Raw genomic sequence first — 19,254 nt, 5'->3', positions numbered from 1 at the left:
TATCTCCAAATAAACCAGCAAAGGCATGAAAGAAAAAGAAAGCCAGCTGGGAGCCAATGGTTCATACCTATAATCCTAACTATTCAGGAGGCTGAGATCTGAGGACTGCGATTCGAAGCCAGCCTGGGCAGGAAAGTCCATGAGACTTATCTCCCATGAACCACCAGAAAACTGCAAGTGGCGTTGTGGCTCAAGTGGTAGAGCGCTCGCCTTGAACTAAAGAGCTCAGCAACAGTGCCCAGGCCCAGAATTCAAGCCCCATGACTGACCAAAATAAAAAAAGCCAGAAGTAGAGCTGTGACTCAAGTGGTAGAGCGCCAGCTTCGAGAGACATAGAAGATGAGGGACAATGCCCAGGCCCTGAGTTCCCTAGCAGGAGCCGCATAAAACAAGACAAACAAACCCAAAAAATCAGAATTATCAACATAAGCCAATTCTCAGGCAGAATTCCCATGCAACAGCTGAGCCACAAAGAGATCTGCATGTGCCAAGCGAAGTGTGAAGCCGCCTGTCACTTTACACACGTGTGAGCACGCATGCTTGGATGCATGTACAGATGTGTGTGTGTGTGCACGCGCATGCGTGGATGATCAGCTAGTCCTTGTGCGGAATCTGCATGTACAATGAATTCTTGGCTGTTGGTTTTGAATTTCCCCTAGTGCCATTTTCCTGGCGCCCCCCCCCCATGCCCTGCCCCCCAATCTTCAGCTCTCGTTCTCTTTCTTGGAAATCCATGTTCTAAAAGGTGTTCCCCAACCCCCCCGCCCTTCCCTGCCACGAGGGGAGGAGGCTGAGGAGAAGGTGGAGGCTCCAATCACCAGCCCCAGATCAAACCCCTCACTGGGGGAAATGAATTCAGGGGAGCGCTCCCGCATGACTCCCACAGATAATTTATTGCAGCCGCCAGCTGCAAAGGGAAAGAATTAATCCTGCACTTAGCACAGATCCGTGAATAATTCATCACGAGGCCCAGCGCCAAGCCCTGGGTGTGGGGAAGGGCTCTGCCTGCCCGCCTGTTGCCGGCCAGGCTCTCAGTCGGACCATCATTCGAGCCTTATGGAGGTCCAGGGAGGTAAGGAAGGGCCCGGAGAGGCCAGGGAGGTTGAGCTCTGATCTGGGAGATGTGGGGGGAGATTCTTCTCGAAGGACCCACTTTTTTGGGAGCCTGTCTGCTTCTCTGGTGACCTTTTCCCAGGCAGGAAGTTCCTGTGTGGCTCCTGTTTTTGGCCTGTGGTAAAGAACCAACCAAGGCCCGGCACTCGGAGCTACTCAGGAGATCTGAGGATCATGGTTCAAAGCCAGCCGGGGCAGGAAAACCTATGACTCTTATCTCCAATGAACCACCAAAAAGCTGGAAGTGTCACGTGGTTATACCTCCTCCAGCCTTTTTTTAGGGGGTTATATTTTCAGTGTCTTGGGCTTTTTGTTTTTGTTTTGCCATGTTCGTCTTCCTGAGTGGCTGAGATTACAGGCTTGCACCACCACACCTGGCTTGTTTGTTGAGATGGGGTAGCCCCGCCTCACCTGAACAGAACCCAGGACAGTGGCCCAGGATGGAAGGCCCTAGTCTAGAAGATTCTCTGCCCTCAGCTCTCTCTCTCTCTCTCTCTCTCCCTAATCTCTGCTGCCTGGAGCCTTCAATCACCTTCAGACATTTCCACCCAACGCAGCAGACTCCCCCCACCCCCCACCCCACTTTCTGGAGTCCTCTTGCCCCGACTCTGAAAGTGAAGGGCTGCGGTTGGCCTTGACCAAGCCCCGCTTGAAGCCTTACCTCGGAGGAGATCAGCTGCAGGGAGAAATCCACTGTGGGGGCTTCGCCTGTGATGGTCTTCAAGCCGGTGTCCTGGGGGGAGGAGGGGCTGTCAAGGCTCCACCCCTGCTCTGGCCCCTCCCACCCCAAGGTGGAGAGGGAGGGAGGGAGGAGGCAGGAGCTCAACTTCCTCCCCGACTCCGCCCTTCCCAACCCCACTCTACACCCGACCTCCAGGCTCATCTGCTGATGGCGCGGGAACTCTCCCGCTTCCCCCACCCCTCCATCCCTGTGTGAGTCCTGGGGTTTGAACTCAGGGCCTGCTCATCCCCAGACCATGACTCTAATGACACATCCTAGCCATGTTCTTCCCTTCTCTTCTCCTTCAGCCTCTTGACAGCCGGGACTACAGGTGTTTGTTGCCACACCCGGCCCGTCTTAAAAATGACTGAGCTCAGAGAGATGGTGCAACGGGACCCCCTGGAATTGTTTTTCCCTGTGCTTTGTAGTCATTATCTCCAGGACCCATCGGAGCAGGGGGTCTCTGGGTCTTTAACCCCAGGGGGCCAGACTGGTGTTTGGTATTGTGGCATTCCCTGACATATACAAGGGTTGGGACCCAGCCAGGGTCAGGACCATCTCCGATGGCCTCCAGGGGACAAGCACACGGGCAGCCCCCCCAGGGGACAAATCACTCCATCTCTGTGACCTGAGTCCTGACTTTGAAGACAGAAGTGCAGTGTCAGGGCCGGGCATGGTTGGATCCACCTGTAGTCCTGGCCTTCAAGGATGAAGCAGTTAACCATGCTGTGTTCTCTGGGGTGTGCTGAGGTGGAGTGGGGGGGCAGGGCTGGGCTGGGGGGGGTGACCCGTTGGGAGGGAGGTGGGGGGGGACTCACACTGATGGGAAGCCGTTCCACGTGCAGCCCACTCAGGCCTCGGCCTGTCAACATCTTGCGGTACAGACGGTTGTTCAGCGGCAGCACAGAGATGCCCAGAGGGGGGCCGAGGGCCCAGGGCTCCCCGCTTTTCGCTGAGGGAGAAGAGCCAGCTTCGGGGGGGGTCCCCACTTGATACGCCACCCACCCTGCTTCTCAACGCCAACCTCGGACTCCCTACCCTCCACCCCGGACCTACATCTTTGCATCTGGTTCTGGTCCCCACTAACTTACATCAAGCCCTGCTCCCCCCCCACACCCCCTCCCTGTCTTCAGGGCTTTGGGAACTCAAAGCCAACTCTGATTCTGGCCGAGTGTGGTAGCGCACGCCTTTCATCCCAGCGACTCAGCAGGTTGAGATCTGAGGATTGAGGTTCAAAGTCAGCCTGGGCAAGAAAATCTGCGAGAGACTCTCTCTCCAATAAGCCACTGGAAAAGGCAGAAGGGGCGCTGTGGCTCAAGTGGTCGAGTGCCAGCCTTGAGCAGAAAAGCTCAGGGACAGCGCCCAGGCCTTGAGACCAAGCCCCAGGACTGGACACAACAAGCAGATTCTGTATCTGTGGGTGTTCCTGGACGGCCCTGTCTGTGTGGATTGGCTGAATTGTCGCCTGCTATCACTGCAGTTCACTCTGGGAGCTGTGAGGTCCCGCCCCCACCGCACTGTACCCTGGGAGGCCCTGACCCCACTGCAGTGCATCCTGGGAGCTGGGTGAATGAAGACCCCTGTGTTGGGCATGGGCCCACGGGTCTTGCAGCTCCATGGACAAGGAAGCCAGCCGGTTCTTCTCAACTCCTCTGCCTTCTGCCTGGCACCTGGGAGCCAATGAACCTAGCCCTGCAGGCAGGAGGCAGGGCGGGGCCCGTAGCCCCAGACACGTACTGGAGATGGCGCTGTAGAACTCCAGGACCAATGCCCTGTCCTCCGAGAAGCTGGTGGCTCCATCACGGCCTTGGAAGAGGAAGGACTGGTTCCATTCGGGCTGCTCCAGAGAACTCCCAGGCCTGGACAGCTGCAAGGAGAGGGTGGAGGCCCAGCTATGGAGGCGCGGCTATGGAGGCCTGAATCAAGCCAGAAACAATCTCTATAGCCGGGCGCTGGTGGCTGAGCCCTGTCTTCCTAGCTCCACAGCAGGCTGAAATCTGAGGACTGTGGCTCAAAGCCAGCCTGGACCGGAAAGTCCGTGAGACTCTTATCTCCAATGAACCAGCAAAAAGCTGGGAATGGAGGCATGGCTCCAAGTGGTAGAGCGCCAGCCTTAAATGCAATAAGCTAAGGTCCTGAGTTTTGGTATTGGTGGACTTCCATGAACGGAGCAGGAAAGGACTCAGCAGGATGGAGGGGAGAAGGGGAGATGGGAGGGGGCGCAGAGGTTAAAACATGGGCAGGGCCTGCAGTGACCAGTACCGATGCCACGTTGCTGGGCTGAGCACCAGGGCATCAGAATAGCGGCTCCCACCTCCCCGGGCCCTGGAGCATCCGTCCTCTCTGAGAGCGCTCGCTGCTGCTGTAGGAGCCATGGTTGGGAGATCAAGGATTATCATCAATGGGGGGGGGGGGGTAGGGGGCCAGGGAATGGGGTGGGGGGTAGCCACTGAAGCCTGTCCTACTAATGTGTCCACCCTGGTCCTCCCGGGCCTGCCCTAGGCTCGGCGTGGTGTCAGCCTCTGTCCCCAGGGAGCTTGGCCATGCTAAGTGCCGGGCATGGGGGCGTGGGGCGGGGAGGGGGTGTGTGACACTGCTAGAAATTCAGGGATGGCCCCTGCCTAGGTTCTGTGGAGCTTGAGGGGGGAGCCCCCCAAGCCACATCCCTTCTCAGAGCCACTTCCTTCCCCTGGGTGCCAGAGGCCAGCTGTCTAGGCACCAGGGTGCTGGGGGGAGGCATGTGCCGGTCCTTCAGCAGGTCTAGCCTCCATCCTGGAAGATGGAGCCGGTGTAATGCGTGTTCCCCGCGTGTGCTCTGCAGGTGAGGGGCTGGGCCTGGGGAGGACAGGGGGGGTTCCCTGAGGGGCTTCTCAGAGCAGGTGTCCCCTCCCCCAGGAGAGAGCCCCTCACCCCGAGAATGGAGGAATGGGCGGGGTCCCTGCCCTGGTGTGTGTGAGCTCACGCTTGGAGGACCGAAGGCTAAACAGCCTGCAGCCTGCCTCCAGACGCCTGGTGGGAGGTTCTAGAAGCTGAAGTGGAGGCCAGGGGTGGGGTTGGGGTGCAGATGCTAAGGTTAGGAACTGTGGCGGGCTGCGGGATTAAGGAATCCGATTAACCTTTAACTGTGATCTTCAGAAAAGCCATTACCCTTGAGGGTCACTGAGGCACAGCGGCCTTCCCTGGGGACGGCCCCTCTCCTCCCCCCCTCTCCTCTGGGCTCCACACCCACCCCTACCATGCTGGGAGGAGTCAGGCCCCATCTTGGGCCGGTCTCAATCTTGTCATGTGACCTTCATTGAGGGCCCCCCCGGCCCGCCCCCCCGCTTCTCATGGCTCAGTGGGGAAACCTGTCTTGTGCTCCACACCCCGAAAGCCCTCCCTGTCATGAGGCTGAAGGAAGGAGAATGGGCATGTTGCCATGTAAAGGGGGAGGCATCACGGCTGGGCACTGGTGCTCACACCTATAATCCCAGCTAGACTCCTATCAGCCCTGAACCACCAGAAACTCCAGAAGTGGTGCTATATGGTTCAACGTGGTAGAGCGCTCGCCTTGAACTCAGGGACGACCAACCAAAACAAAAGAAAACAACAACAAAAACACAAGTAAAAGCATGGAGGCCCCAAGTTCAAGTCCTAGTTACCAGCAGCACCGAAAAGAGAAGCAAAGCCCCAGGCCCACCTCTACCTCTGTAGAGATGGAACTGACACACAGGGGGACAGGGCGTGTGTGTGTGTGTGTGTGTGTGTGTGTGTGTGTGTGTCTATGTGTGTGTGAGCTCTGAGCCCAGTGCTTGGGGCGGGGGGGGGGAGGGAAGGAGGGGAAGATTCCACCCCTCACACCCCACTCCTCCACTTCAGCCTCTACTTTTCCTGCTGGTTCTGGGCGCCAGCCAGCTCCCCTCCTCCCCACCCCTGCCCAGATGCCACAGTGTCCAGTGACGCTGCCACACCTCCGGCCTGGAGTGTCCCACATGGGGGAGGGGTGGGGGGCTGGGGTAGGGAGGGGCTGACAGGCAGGGAGCAGCCAAGAAGGGGAGGAAGAGGAGGGCGGGGGAAGGGCTCCCTCATTAACACAGGCCATGTCCCCCCCCCCCCCCCAGGGACGGCCACTGATTGGTTTATAATTTCCTGGGCAAATGCAGAGCGGTGTGTGAGATGGCTCTGGGGAAATCAAGGCTGGGATTGGTTTGGGTTGGAAGCTTCTGTCCCAGGACGCCCTCACTCCTGTCTGTGTCTGAGCTTTCTTCAAGTGTCTTTGCCCTGAAATGAGAGGCTGGGGCTCCATAGGGGTGTCTTGTCCTAGTTTTCCTTGTCAGACATGTACCTTGGTGGACACACAACAAGAGGAACTTCCAAGATCAGCCTTGCGCAGGACAAGCTCACACCGAAGTGGGGGCCCTCCCCGGAGTGGGGGTGGGGACCAACCTCACCATACCTCTGAACCCTGGTCAGGATCTGTATACCCCTCCCCAACCCTTCTCCCCTCCAGGCTCCCCAGCCCACCCTCCCAACTGGCTCTTCCCCAACTCACCCAGCCACAACCCCTCTGACTTAAAACGGTACCAGTGGCTCACACCTGTAATCCTAGCTACTTGGGAGGCTGAGTTGTGAGGGCGTGGACGCTGTCCCTGAGTTTTGTTTTGTTTTGTTTTCCCACTCATGGCTGGTGTTCTACCACTTAAAACACAGTGCCACTTCCAGATTTTTTTTGGGGGGGTGAGGAGGGGGGCAGGTTGGTTCATTGGAGATGAGTCTCATGGACTTTCCTGCCCAGGCTGGCTTTGAACCTGGATCCTCAGATCTCAGCCTCCTGAGTAGCTGGGATGTGGGGCGTGAGCAGCAGCACTCGGCTGTGACTCAGTGATGTATGATCTGGGTTGGTGCTTGGTATTTCCATACATGGGGACCCCATCTTTACTGGGAGCTCCCCACAAGCAGGTCAGCTGGGCCTCTGTGGCAGAGGGAGCTGCTGAGGGGTTGATGGGAGGGGGAAAGGGGGAGATGGGGGGCAGTCGTACCTGGGGGCACCCATTCGGGCTGGCCCGAGGGACGTCAAGGTTCATCATGGAGGAGATGGGGAAGGAGAGGGAGGTGATGGGGAGACCCATGAAGCTGTGATCCTGGCTGGCCCGGCTGTTCCTGGAGGGGTGAAGAGACAGGGGTCGGCACAGGGGTCCCATGACCCACTTGGAGCAGAGGGGAGAGGCTCGGGGCCGCCTGGGCCAGGCCTGGGCTGGGGCACGGCCGCTGTCCATGGTCCTGGCTGCCGCAGAGACACGGCCCCCACACCTGGGGTCCTGGAGACCGCCTGGGCGCATGCATGTACACACATGCACACATGTCAGTGCATGCACACACACGCGTGCGTGCACACACGCACATTTGATGCACGTGCAGGCTTGTGCAGTGCCATGCATGCACGTGCACACCTGTGTGTATGTATGTGTCCATGTATGGGGGCATGTGTGTGGGGCAAGCCCATGTGCACACGCACGTGTGCACACACATTCATCAGATGGAGGACATGGGGGTGCAGGGTGCGGGAGGATGTGGGGGTTGGAGTCCCTGCTGCATCTTTTGGGGGCCCGCAGCCACTGGGGTCCCACACAGAGCGGGGGAGGGGAGGGTTGAGGCGGCCCCGGGAGGGAAGGTTCCAGATCACCTGAAACCACACCCCACTCACTTAAACTCATTGTAGTCAGGCACCACGCGTGCGACCACCATGATCGGGCTGGTGTTGTTGGCCAGGGGCTCGTTGATGCCCCGGAGAAAGACCTGAAAAAGAAACGATCTCATTGGTCACCTCCTGAGTCCTCCCTGATCCCCCCCTGCACCCCACCACGGCCGCCCCTCCTCCGCTGGGCTCTGGGTGGCTTTGCTCCCATTCTCCATAGCCGCTCAGAAGGCAAGGCGCAGCGAGACACCCCCCCCCCCCCACACACACACTTCCCCAAAGAACCCAGGCAAAAAAAAGGGACTCCAATTCCACCGCTACACACGGACTCGGCTGAGATCCACATTCACCATCTCCCTCGTTTGGCTCCAGTCTCTTTTCTCCCCTCAGTCTCTCATGCCTCAGGGCCTTTGCACATGCTGATCCCTCGATTTGGATTCTCCATCTCCCACAACCCGTCATGGTATCATGGCTGGTGCTTTGCCTCTGAGCCACCTTCTGTCTTTGTCACTATCTCAGCCCACCACTGTCTCTTCTCAGCACTTCTGCGTCTTCTACTTTCCTTCTTTTTCTTTTTGGTAGGTAATAGGTCTTGAACTCGGGGCCTGGGTGCTGTCCCTGAGTTTTGTGTTTGCTCAAGGCTAGTGCTCTACCACTTTGAGCCACTTCCTTCACTTATTTCTTGTTTCTTTTTAGTTTGGCTAGAAACCAAGCTCTGCTTTTTGTTCTGGTACTGGGGCCAGAACTCAGGGCTTGTGCACTATCCCTTAGCTTTCCAAGGTTGAAGCTTTACCATTTGAACCACACACAGCTCCATCTTGCAGCATTTACTTATTTATTTATTTTATTCATTCATTCATTCATTCATTCATTTATTGCTGGTTAACTGGAGACGAGAGTCTTACAAATTTTCCTGGGCTGGATTTGAACCTCCATCCTCAGATCTCAGCCTTCCTGAGTAGCTGGGATTACAGGCGTGAGCCACAGCACCCACCTGATTTTTCCACTCTTGATCCTTTTCCCCCACACCCCACTGGCTCATGCACACGGGTCAGCCAGAGGTGTGTGGGGGGAGGAATCTGGGGTTTGTTCAAAGTTAGGCCCCTTCCCAGTCCACCTGCCCACCCCAGAGGTCCCCGGGGGTGGGCAGCTACCTCCAGGGCGGTGTGGTCACAGCCAATGTAGCGAGGAAGAAAGCTGCTTTTCCGAATGATGGTGGCGTAGAGTCGCGTCTTGTCAGCATCTTCATTGGGTTTTCCGGGCTGAGTGGGCTGCAGGCCAGGCGGGCGAAGAAGATACACAAGAAAGACAAGAGTCTCAGGGCCAAGCTTGGCCATAAATCCACTGATCATTGGGCATTGCTCCACCGGGGCTCACAGCTGATAATTAAGGCTCATGGTCCCCTCGAGCCCTTCCAAGATCAATAGAATAAATCTTTGCTTTTCCATTTGAATGTTTCATTGCCCTTAGAAGGACCCTGGCCGGGCGGAAGGAAACAGGGCCTTGGCTGATGCTGCCCATCTCCAGTGCCATGGGGCAGGGCCCGAGTCAGGAATCCAGACAACCTCATCTCCTTGGTGTGTGTGTGTGTGTGTGTGTGTGTGTGTGTGTGTGTGTGCGCCAGTCCTGGACACTGTCCCTGGGCTTTTGTGCTCAAGTCTGGAGCGCTACCACTTGAGCCACAGCTCCACTTTTGGGCTTTTCTGCTGGTTCATTGGAGATAAGAGTAAGTATGTCATGGACTTTCCTGCCCAGAGTTGGCTTCAAACCTCTCAGCCTCCTGAGTGGCTAAGTGTGAGCCACCAGGGCCCGGCTGGCCTCATTGTCCCTTCTCCCAACCACTCTAGGGGAGAGGGAAGAGCAGACAATGGTGCTCATATGTGGCCCGATGCCTAACACTTAGCAGGTGCTTAATTAAAAACCTGAACAATGCCAGACGGGCCTAATGTCCAGCCATTAGCACCAGCAGGGGACAGGGAGCTAACCTGGTTGTTCAGGCCAGTGGCAGAGAGGCCCCAAAGCGTTTGTACATCAGGCCAGTGGTCAGCTGCATTCTGGGAAGGGTGTGTTCCCACAATGCCTTGCAGATGCATCCCCACAATGCTTCGAAGCTGCATTCACACAATGTCTTGCAGGTGCATACCCACAATGCCTTGCAGGTGCATCTCCACAATGTTCCCAAAATGTCTTGTCTGCCACACCCCAACTCCCCTGGGCCTCCCTCCACCCATAAGCCATGCAGAGACAGCACAGAAAGACCCAGCCTGCAGACAGGCGTCACTGGATGCTCCCTCAGTTCTGCCATCGGAGGATATTCGCGCTTCCCATCAGATCTGCACACCTCACCGAGGTTGGGGGCTGGGGCCTGCGGTCTGACTCACCTTCACCAGCTCAAAGTGGTAGGGGTGGAAGATGCATAAGTACTTGATGGGGATCTCGTAGGACACCAGCTCCTTCTTCTTCTTCGTGTCTATCACCTTGATGACCAGATCTAGAGGCAGCAAAGGAAGAGTACAAGGCCTGGCACCGGTGCTCATGCCTGTGATCCCAGCGACTCAAGAGGCTGAGGTCTGAGGGTCGCAGTCTGAGGACAGTCCTGGGCAGAGAAGTCCTTGATACTCTTATCTCCAATTAGCCAGCAAAAGAAAGCCAGAAGTGGAGGTGTGGCTCAAATGGTAGAGCACCAGCTTTGAGTAGAAAAAGCTCAGGGACAGTAGCTCAGGCCCCAAGATCAAGCCCCAAGACCTGTGCATACACACACACACACACACACACACACACACACACACCTTAACAAGCCTTCAGCTTCCTTCTTCACCCCCCCTCCTCCCCCCTCCCATCCAACTGACCCATCTGTATTCAAGTCACCAGGGAACTGGTTGGGGGGGGGGGGGGGGGCGCTGTCCACGGTGCTGAAATATTCTTCCTCCCATTCAGCCCCATTATCTGTCATTCATTTCTCCTTGCCTCCATCTCCCTCAGCCCTTGTCCGCCCCTCCCTCACTTCCTCTCCTCCCTCCCTCTCCTCCAATCACAGACTTCCAAGAACAAGGGGGGAGGGGAGGTGGCCTCTCCTGACTGCTTCCCGGCTGTGCCGCGTTGACCTACTTAGGACTCCGCGCCCCCCCCCCCCCCCCCCCCGCTCCCAGGTCCACCTTGTTCTAACCCCAGAACAAGGATTTGTTGCCATCAGAGACGAGTGGTTCCCATCTCTAGGCCTGGCAAGGAGCCGGTGGTCACTAAGTACATGCAGCGCCATTGCTTCCAGGATTATTCCCCCCTGCATGTGCATGCATGCCAGTAGTGGGGAATCTTGAACTCAGGGCCTGGGTTTTGTTTAGTCAAGACTGGTACTCTACCCCTTGCACCACAGCCCCACTTCTGGCTTTTTTTTTTTTTTTGCTGATTCATTGGAGACTCCACATAGAGCTTCCCTATGACCCAGCAATCCCACATTGGGCATTTACCTGAATGATCACAAACAAGACCATAATAAAGCTACCAGCACAAGTATGTTTATTGCAACATTATTTACCATAGCTAAGATATGGAACCAACCAAGATGCCCCTCAGTAGATGAATGGGTCAAGAAAATGTGATATGTATACACACACACACACACACACACACACACACACACACACACACACACACAATGGAATTCTATGCCTCCATCAGAGATCTTCATTATAGCAATTCTAACTGGGGTGAGGTGGATTCTCAATGCTGTTCTCATTTGCAGTTTCACAGACGTTCCCGACCTGAAGAGATCTGAAGTCAGTGCATTTGGGGTTCCAGCAAAGACATGAACTCTGCTCTGTGTCCTTCGCGAGTCACTTAGCCTCTCTGAGCCTCACCTACCTGCTCTGCAGAAGTGTTAATGCTTTAAACAAACACATACCAGGTGCAGATAAAAAGCCCTGCCTTACCCCTAGGATTGATCGGGCAAGAAGCTTGGGCTTCCAGCTAGAAAATTCTGTGCCAGGGGACTCGGCTGGACCTATGTTTCCCCTTGCTGACCACGAGACCACTCCGCTGGAGGAGCCCAGCCCTCTCAGCTTAGACTCCGGTCACTATGGAGGCTGCAGCTGCTCCCGCCCTCTCCCCATAGACCCAGAGTGCTCACATCCTAGGCGGATCTGAGGCCCCTGTATCTCCTCCAGTTCCCTGCCTGGGGCAGGCAGCAGGGAGCTGTAATGAGGGGCCCCAGCAGTTGTGGGGGGGGGGGGGGTCCCTCCCTGCTGCTGTCGGCAGACCGCAAGCACGCTTCATCAGCTCCCAGGCTGGGCATTGTGCCCTTCCGGCCTCCCAGGGCTCCCTTTGTGTGTGGCCAACAAGCCATTTCTGCCGCCTGCCCTGCTCTGGCCCTGACCCAAGGCTGAAACACCCCTTTGCTTTTCATTAACACGTCCCCTTCCCGCCTCCTGTCCCAGCCTTGCCCCCCCGCCCCCGTGCCCCTCCCACACTGCACATCACCACAGCAACCGGTTCCAACTGGGTTCAACACCAGCCCTTCAATCCGGGCTTGCTCAGGCTGTCTCCTCAGCTGCATGTCCCTCCTACGGTCAAGACCTACTTCCTGCCTGGCCTGCTGCCCGCCTGACCTGCTGCCCGCCTCCTGCACGGGGCCACCGACCCCGGAGCATCCTCTCTCTCGATCTAGGTGTGCCCAGCCCGCACGAGCCAGTGTGTAGGCACGCACAAGCACATAAACACACATACACACACATGCCTGCGTCCATTTTCCCTTTTCTTCGGCATCTTCTCAAGCCATTTTCATAATTTCATCTGTTTAACCTCGATCTGGCCTCCGCCCTCTCCGCCCCGTGTCCTCTCTCCCAACAAGGCTAATGCTCCTCATGGAAGTTCCAGAAGAGAAATAAGAGCTGGGCACCAGTGGCTCAGGCCTGTCATCCTAGCTACTCAGGAGGCTGAAATCTGAGGATCTCAGTTCAAAGCCAGCCAAGGCAGGAAAGTCTGCGAGACTCTCCAACGAAACACAAAAAGCCCGAAGTGAGGGAGTGGCTCAAATGGTAGAGCACTAGCTTCGAGAAAAAAAAAAAAAAAGCTAAAGGACAGAACCCAGGCCTCGGGTTCAGTATGGGCACACACCCCCCAACAAACAAACAACAGCAACAAAAACCCAGTGCTGGAGGCATGGTTCAGGGATAGAGCTCCTACCAAGCCAAGTTTGAGAGGTACTGAGTTCAAACTCTACTATTACAAATCAATCAAATCCCCAATACTCAAATGGAAGCAGCTAGAACCCTAGATTTCCAGGGAGAAGACGAATGGCGGAGTCCTGGGCTATCTGATAGGTGATCAGAGCTTGGACCGAGCCTCAGTACCAGAGCTTGGACCGAGCCTCAGTACTGGAGCTTGGACTGAGCCTCAGTATTGGAGCTTGGACTGAGCCTCAGTACCGAAGCTAGGACTGAGCCTCAGTACTGGAGCTAGGACTGAGCCTCAGTACCGGAGCTAGGACTGAGCCTCAGTACTGGAGCTAGGACTGAGCCTCAGTACTGGAGCTTGGACTGAGCCTCAGTACCAGGGTTTGGACTGAGCCTCAGTACCACAACTTGACTGAGCTTCAGTCTTCTCTCCCAAGCAGTGGGCAAGGCCTGGTTCCTCCCAGAAGGAAATTGTCTCAGCCATCAAATCAAATCAAGCTTCGCTATTTCGGTGAGAGACAGCGGTAATAACCCCCGTGAAAATAGCAAGCACGGTCGTAAAAAAACATAAGCTAGCATTATGTGGAAGGCTCATTTATGTGGAACGATTCATTTTTCCAGCAGGCTGGGACATGAGGCGTGAAGGTATTATGGTTTTTTTTTGTTAAGTGCTTTTAGCGGAGTCTGGGGAGGCGATCAGGTGGCCTCCAGCTGTGCTGAAAGGGGGGGTCGCCCCAGCCCTCACCCCATCTGCCTTGCCTGGCTGTCAGGGTCTGTGCCCACGGCTGCTCCCCCTCCCCCAGTCGCCTCAGCCCCCTCCCCCCTCCTCCCTCCCCCCTCCTCCCTCCCGCCGCCCCCCCCCAGCCTCACCCTTCTGCCCTGCATCCTCTTCTGGGATTTCCACCTCCACGGTCTCCTCCCACATGGGGGTTCTGGTGGGTTCCGAGGCCACAGAGCTCATGGCTTGGGGGCTCTGGCTGTCTGCTTCCTCTGGGGTGGTTTTTCTGGGAAGGGAGAGAGGGTGTGGGGTGAGTGGCAAGGAAAGTGTGCTGCCTACTGGCAGCGGTGGGGGGGAGGGACCCCATAAATCCCACCCCAGACTCCTCTGGGGAGGAAAGATGGACACAGCACCCCTGTTGTACCAGCCCTGATCCCCCCCCTCCCCCGCCGCTCCTGTCTGGTGACCACTAGTCAGAAACAAAAAAATAAATACAAAGAAGCCGGGGGTCAGTGGCTAGTGGGTCACACTTGTCATTCTGGCTACTCAGGAGGCTGAGAGCTGAGGATCAGGGGTTGAGACCACAGCCTGGGCGGGAAAGTCCGAAAGTCTGTGAGACTCTGATCTCCCATGAACCATCAGAAAACCAGAAGCGGAGCTGCGGGGCTCAAAGTGGTAGAGCGCTAGCCTTGAGCAGAAGAACTCAGGGACAGTGCCTAGGCCCTGAGTTCAAGCCCCAGGACTGACAATAATAATAATAATAACAATAACAATATAGAGGGCAGGCTGACAGGACAAGGCCGAAGATTGACTAGCTCCAGGCTCAGAAAGAGTTAATCTCTGATCTCTGCAAGTCCTCCACCCCCACCCAGAGGTCGGGGCCAGGTGTGTGAAATGAGGGGGGGAGGGGAGGCCCTGGGGGAGGTGGAGGCTTTTAGCAGGTGGAGGCCGCCAGAGGGCGGTGGGGGCGGGTAATGGCTTTTCCTGGCACCGCTTGCCCCTCTGGGCCTTGATGTGATGTGGATCTAGAAACTGGAGAGGGAGGTTCAGATTCCGCACAGAACACCAGCCGGAGCTGGGGGTGGCAGCCAGGTCTCACTTCCTGTCCCTCCCCGCCCACCCCCCCCAGCCACAGGGAAGACAGTGCTGGGGTTGTGTTCACAGGTGGAAGTGAGCCACAGAAAAGCACCCATGCATGCTCACACACACACACACACAGGTGTACACATGCACACGCACAGACAGCCTCAGGGTCTTCTTCTAGTCACAGCCGGGCTCACATCCCCTATGCCCCCTGCTAGTTCTCCGGCCTCTCCTCCCTCCAGCAGCCAAGGGGCCCGGCCAGGACGCCAATCCCAGGACAGCCACGGGCAGAGACAAGAGAAGAACCCCAAGTTCTGGTCTGTTCTGACTGCTGTGGTCCCAGCAGGCTCCCCTCAAGGCTGAGGAGGACCCGAGGGAGTTTCCCAGAAGCCCCTGGGAGGATGGAGACAGGGGGGTCTGAGGAGGACAGATAAAGGTGGACCTTCAGGTGGATGGGTTGAGGACTGTGACCTTTTGTCCTGGTCCCTCAGGGCCATCTGCTGGCCCTGGAAGCTGAGCAGAGAACAAGGTCACATGGCCGGGGGGTCTGAATCAGTCTTCGTGGGTCTGTCCTGAAAAACCAGACCGTTTTCCTTGGTTTCTATCCACTATGCCAGCGTCCGAGCCTGAGGGAGAGCCAGACCCTCAGGCCATGGGCCCCCCTCTTTTCTGGAAGGTACTGTGTCCAGTCTCATGTCCTGTCCCCGGTCCCCCCAACAACAGGCAGCAGGAATGGGGGGGCTGGTCTTTGTAGAGAGAGTTATTTGAATAGTGTGGACATGGACTTCATTGTTCTTTTGCTTCTGAGCCTTGCTGGTTCTGGAAGGTTCTGGAAGAAGTTGGGCTCACAGAGAAAAAGAAGGCCACTGTTCTTCCTGGGGAACTGGGAGAGGTGGTTGGGGAAAGGATGGGCTGGTAGATACAAGGTCAGCTAGTTGGGGTTCCTTGAATGAGTTCCCCTCTGTGCTCTGTTTTGTTTTCCAGTTCTATCTGAAGCCAGATTTGGGGGGGCAGTTGGGGAGGGGGTTCCACATCCCTGGCTTTGGCCAAGCCCCTCACCCACATTGGGAATGTGGGCAAGAACTTGTACCCAGCGCCCTTCAGAGTGGAGGAGAACTCTTCTCGTCCCTCTCCTACTTTACCAGCTGCAGCCCTTGGGCTGTGGCCCATGCTGCCTCCTCCAGCTTAGAAAGCAGACAGACAGCCATTTCTGGGTTCCAAACTCTCCTCCTACCACCCAGACCATGGCTTGAGCCGACCGTTAGTCCTCACAAAGACATCGGCCCTCATCCTGGCTTTTATTTATTAATTGGAGTCTAATGTACCATGGCTAATTGCTGATGGTTTACACACTCCAGGCGGTCTTCCAGCCACACCATGGCTGCTGTCTGGAAAAGATGGTGTGTGTGTGTGTGTGTGTGTGTGTGTGTGCATGTGTGATCATGCAGGCCAATCCTGGGGCTGTATCTCAGGACCTTGAGCTTTTGTGCTGAAGGCTAATGCTCTACCACATCAACCATGGCTCCACTTCTGGTTTTCTAGTGGTTCACTGAAGTGGTAAGAGTTTCATGGACTTTCCTGCCCAGGCTGGCCTTGAACCTCAATCCTCAGATCTCAGCCTCCTGAGTAGCAAGGATGACAGACCTGAGCCAGTGGTACCCAGCATCAGGTGCTTTTCTTTTTTCTCTCTTTCTTTTTTTTTTTCTTTGTTTCTTTCTCTTTCTCTCTTTCTTTCTTCTTTCTTCCTTTCTTTCTGCCAGTCCTGGGGCTTGAACTCAGGGTCTGGCCACTGTTCCTAAGCTGCTTTTGCTCAAGGCTAGCACTCTACCACTGGAGCCACAGCGCCACTTCTGACTTTTTCTGCGTATGTGGTGCTGAGGAATCGAACCCAGGGCTTCATGCATGCTATTGCCTAGCACTCTACCACTAGGCCACATTCCCAGCCTCCCTCTTTGCCAGGACCTTCAACTCTCCACATTCAATACCTTCTCCAACCAGCCAGCAGGCTCGGTGCGCGGTCTGTGGCCAGAGTCAGGCATAGAACCAAAACCTGAAGGGCTCTTGAGTCTGACTCTGATGGGTGCCTGGCCTGGGCCTCACTCTACCCATGAACCTGCAGGGCAGGGCCGGTGCCCTCCTCATCCCCACCCCATTGGCTCTCCTGCCTTGCTTATTAGCTTGGGGCAGCAGGCAGCCAAAGAAGCAACTGCCAACACTGGCAGCCCTTCACCAGCCTTTGGCCAGGGATCAGAAGCACTGGGCCATCTCCTGGAGTGCCCCGCCCCGCGCATCCCGCCCACCGGGCCGGCCTCCACCTGTCCTGACCACTGCCTTCCTGGGGCCCTGCTGGGTACTGACTGACAGATCTCTCCATGCCAGGCTGGGGGACAGGTGCTGGGTACTGGTCAAGCCCTAGGGCTTTAAGCCATGCCCAGAGCAATCAGGGGGAAAATGGAGAGCCGGGCACTGCCAGGGGACCTGGATATAGACTCCATTTCAGGCAGCAAGAGCGGACAATGTTTGCCAGGCCTCAGCCAATCAGCCAGGCCTGCACCAGCATGGAGGCAAGAGCACCGTCAGAGAAAAACGGGCTCAGAGAGGGACAGGGATTGGGCTGTGGTCACACAGGCAGTCGGGAACCATGGGCTGGACTCTGAGTCTTCTGATTTCCATCCAGCTTCATTCTGCTGCCCTGGAAGTTCTTCCATTGGCTCTCACGTGCCCATGGGGCGTGGCTGAAGACTCCTCTCTACCCCTGTACTGCCCACCAAGACCCACCAGCGTGGCCCACACTGGCTCTGAGCCCTCTGCCAGGTGCAACATGCAGTCACCAAGAGGTGAAGTGACATCGGGCCGGATTCACTCAATCATTCAGTCATGCATGTGTTCCTCCACAAATGCATGCCTCCATCCATTCACAAATGCATGCATGTATGTATCCACAAATTCATTCATTCATTCATTTATAAACTCCATCATTCATTCATGCATGCATACCTCACAAACCATTCATTCATTCTTCATTCACAAACACATGCATGTATGCATCCACAAATTCATTCATTCATGCTTGTATGCATACATCCACAAACCATTCACAAACTCATTCACGCATTCATCCACAAATTCATTCGTTCATTTATTAACTCCATCATTCATTCATGCATGCATACCTCCACAAACCATTCATTCATTCTTCATTCAAACGCATGCATGTATGCATCCACAAATTCATTCATTCATTTATAAACTCCATCATTCACTCATGCATGCATCCATCCACAAACCATTCATTCATTCTTCAGTCACAAACTCATTCATGCATTCATCCACAAATTCATTCATTCATTTACTAACTCCATCATTCATTCATGCATGACCCATAAATTCACTTCTTTCTTTTTCCTTCCTTCCTTCTCCCCCCACTCCTTTTCCGCGTGTTTTTGCTCAAAGCTGATACTCTACCAGCCAACACCTCTCCTTCTGGCTTTTAGCTGGTTCACTGGAGCTAAGGGTCTCACAGCCTTTCCTGTCAGAGCTGGCTTCAAACCCTGAACCTCAGATCTCAGCCTCAGATGACAGGTGTGAGCCACTGCCACCCAGCTTGAAGACACACTTTAAGCCACGTGTGTGTTTTGTCCCTGTGTTTTCTACTTAGAAGTTGGAAGACATCAGACATTGTTTCCTCCCCCCCCCACCCCCGTCCTGGGGGCCCCCACTGGGGGGGTCCTGTCTGGGGCTCCTGGCCATCCCTGACAAGCACTTTTAGGCCCCGCTTGCTGGGCCTTGCTTCTCAGAGGTGTGCCTCCTCCTTCCGTGTGCATCTCATTAACACCACCCGGAGCTGGTGGCAGCTCTGGGATCCAGCGCCCCTCACACCTCCCCCCCCCCCCAGCCTGGAGAGGAGTGAAGACGCCCGCGCATGCGCCCTCCCTTCCCTGTCCCCGCCAGCCGGTCGCCGGCAGGACGCAGGGGGACCGGGGCTGCCCCAGCTCGGGTCTCTAAGGCCCACACCGAGCGTTTCCATGGCAACGGGGGGGGGGAGCTCTCCCACCCCCCGCCCTGCCACCTCCCAGGCTGGATTGGTGACAGGCCAGGCCTCCATCTCCAGAGATGATCGGCGATAATGGGTTTATGGAAATGGCTGGGAGAAGGCGGCCACCTGTGCCCCCGACCCCGGGCCTGGGCCTGGCGGCTCCAAGAGAGCTTCCTGGCGAGCCAGGCAAGCAGTTCACTCCACTCCAGTGTGTGTGCGTATGCGTGTGTGCACACGTGCCAGTCCTGGGGGCTTGAACTCAAGGCCAGGGTGGTGACTTCTTGGTGCTCTACTACTTGAGCCACAGCTCCCCTTTCTGGCTTTTTTTGGTGGGTCATTGGAGATCAGAGTCTCACGGACTTCCCTGCTCCTGGGCTGGCTTTGAACCTAGATCCTCAGATCTCAGCCTCTGGAGTAGCTGGGATGACAGGTGTGCACCGCTGGGCGCTCTGGTCCCAAGTCACTAAGCCTCACTCCCACCGGAGTCCAGATGCTACAGACCAGGGTCCTGTGGGTTCAAGAGTTCATTGCCCCCCCCCCAACCCCACCCCCGGACTGTTCCCACACCACAGAGCCCACAGCCCTTGGCAGGACTTCCCCGGGTAATCACAGTTCTAGTCTTGAACCTTTAGGGGCTCATTTCCTAGATACCTACCCCGACCTGGGTTTCTGCTCAAAGCGCCGACCCCACAGCAGCCCTCCCCTTCCCACCCCCCACCCCCCCAGCCTGCTCACCCC

At 56.3% G+C, this 19,254-nt stretch overlaps 1 protein-coding gene across 1 annotated transcript in view; it reads right to left on the bottom strand.

Annotated features, from left to right (window-relative positions):
* Ccdc33 (coiled-coil domain containing 33) overlaps nucleotides 1-19,254 on the bottom strand; it is a 61,804-nt gene that overhangs the window by 27,619 nt on the left and 14,931 nt on the right. The window contains exons 6-13 of the mRNA XM_042668826.1: nucleotides 13,550-13,683; nucleotides 9,890-9,999; nucleotides 8,663-8,779; nucleotides 7,518-7,609; nucleotides 6,853-6,973; nucleotides 3,572-3,701; nucleotides 2,653-2,786; nucleotides 1,775-1,846 (exon numbers count right to left, since the gene is read on the bottom strand). Coding sequence (XP_042524760.1) covers nucleotides 1,775-1,846; nucleotides 2,653-2,786; nucleotides 3,572-3,701; nucleotides 6,853-6,973; nucleotides 7,518-7,609; nucleotides 8,663-8,779; nucleotides 9,890-9,999; nucleotides 13,550-13,683 — 910 coding nt within the window. The remainder of the gene's footprint in view (nucleotides 1-1,774; nucleotides 1,847-2,652; nucleotides 2,787-3,571; nucleotides 3,702-6,852; nucleotides 6,974-7,517; nucleotides 7,610-8,662; nucleotides 8,780-9,889; nucleotides 10,000-13,549; nucleotides 13,684-19,254) is intronic.

Source organism: Dipodomys spectabilis, unplaced genomic scaffold, assembly GCF_019054845.1.
Source record: "Dipodomys spectabilis isolate Male_0828 unplaced genomic scaffold, ASM1905484v1 ptg000478l, whole genome shotgun sequence".
NCBI lineage: Eukaryota > Metazoa > Chordata > Mammalia > Rodentia > Heteromyidae > Dipodomys > Dipodomys spectabilis.
The sequence above is the reverse complement of the archived record's forward strand: the minus strand, read 5'-3'. Positions and strand labels throughout refer to the sequence as shown.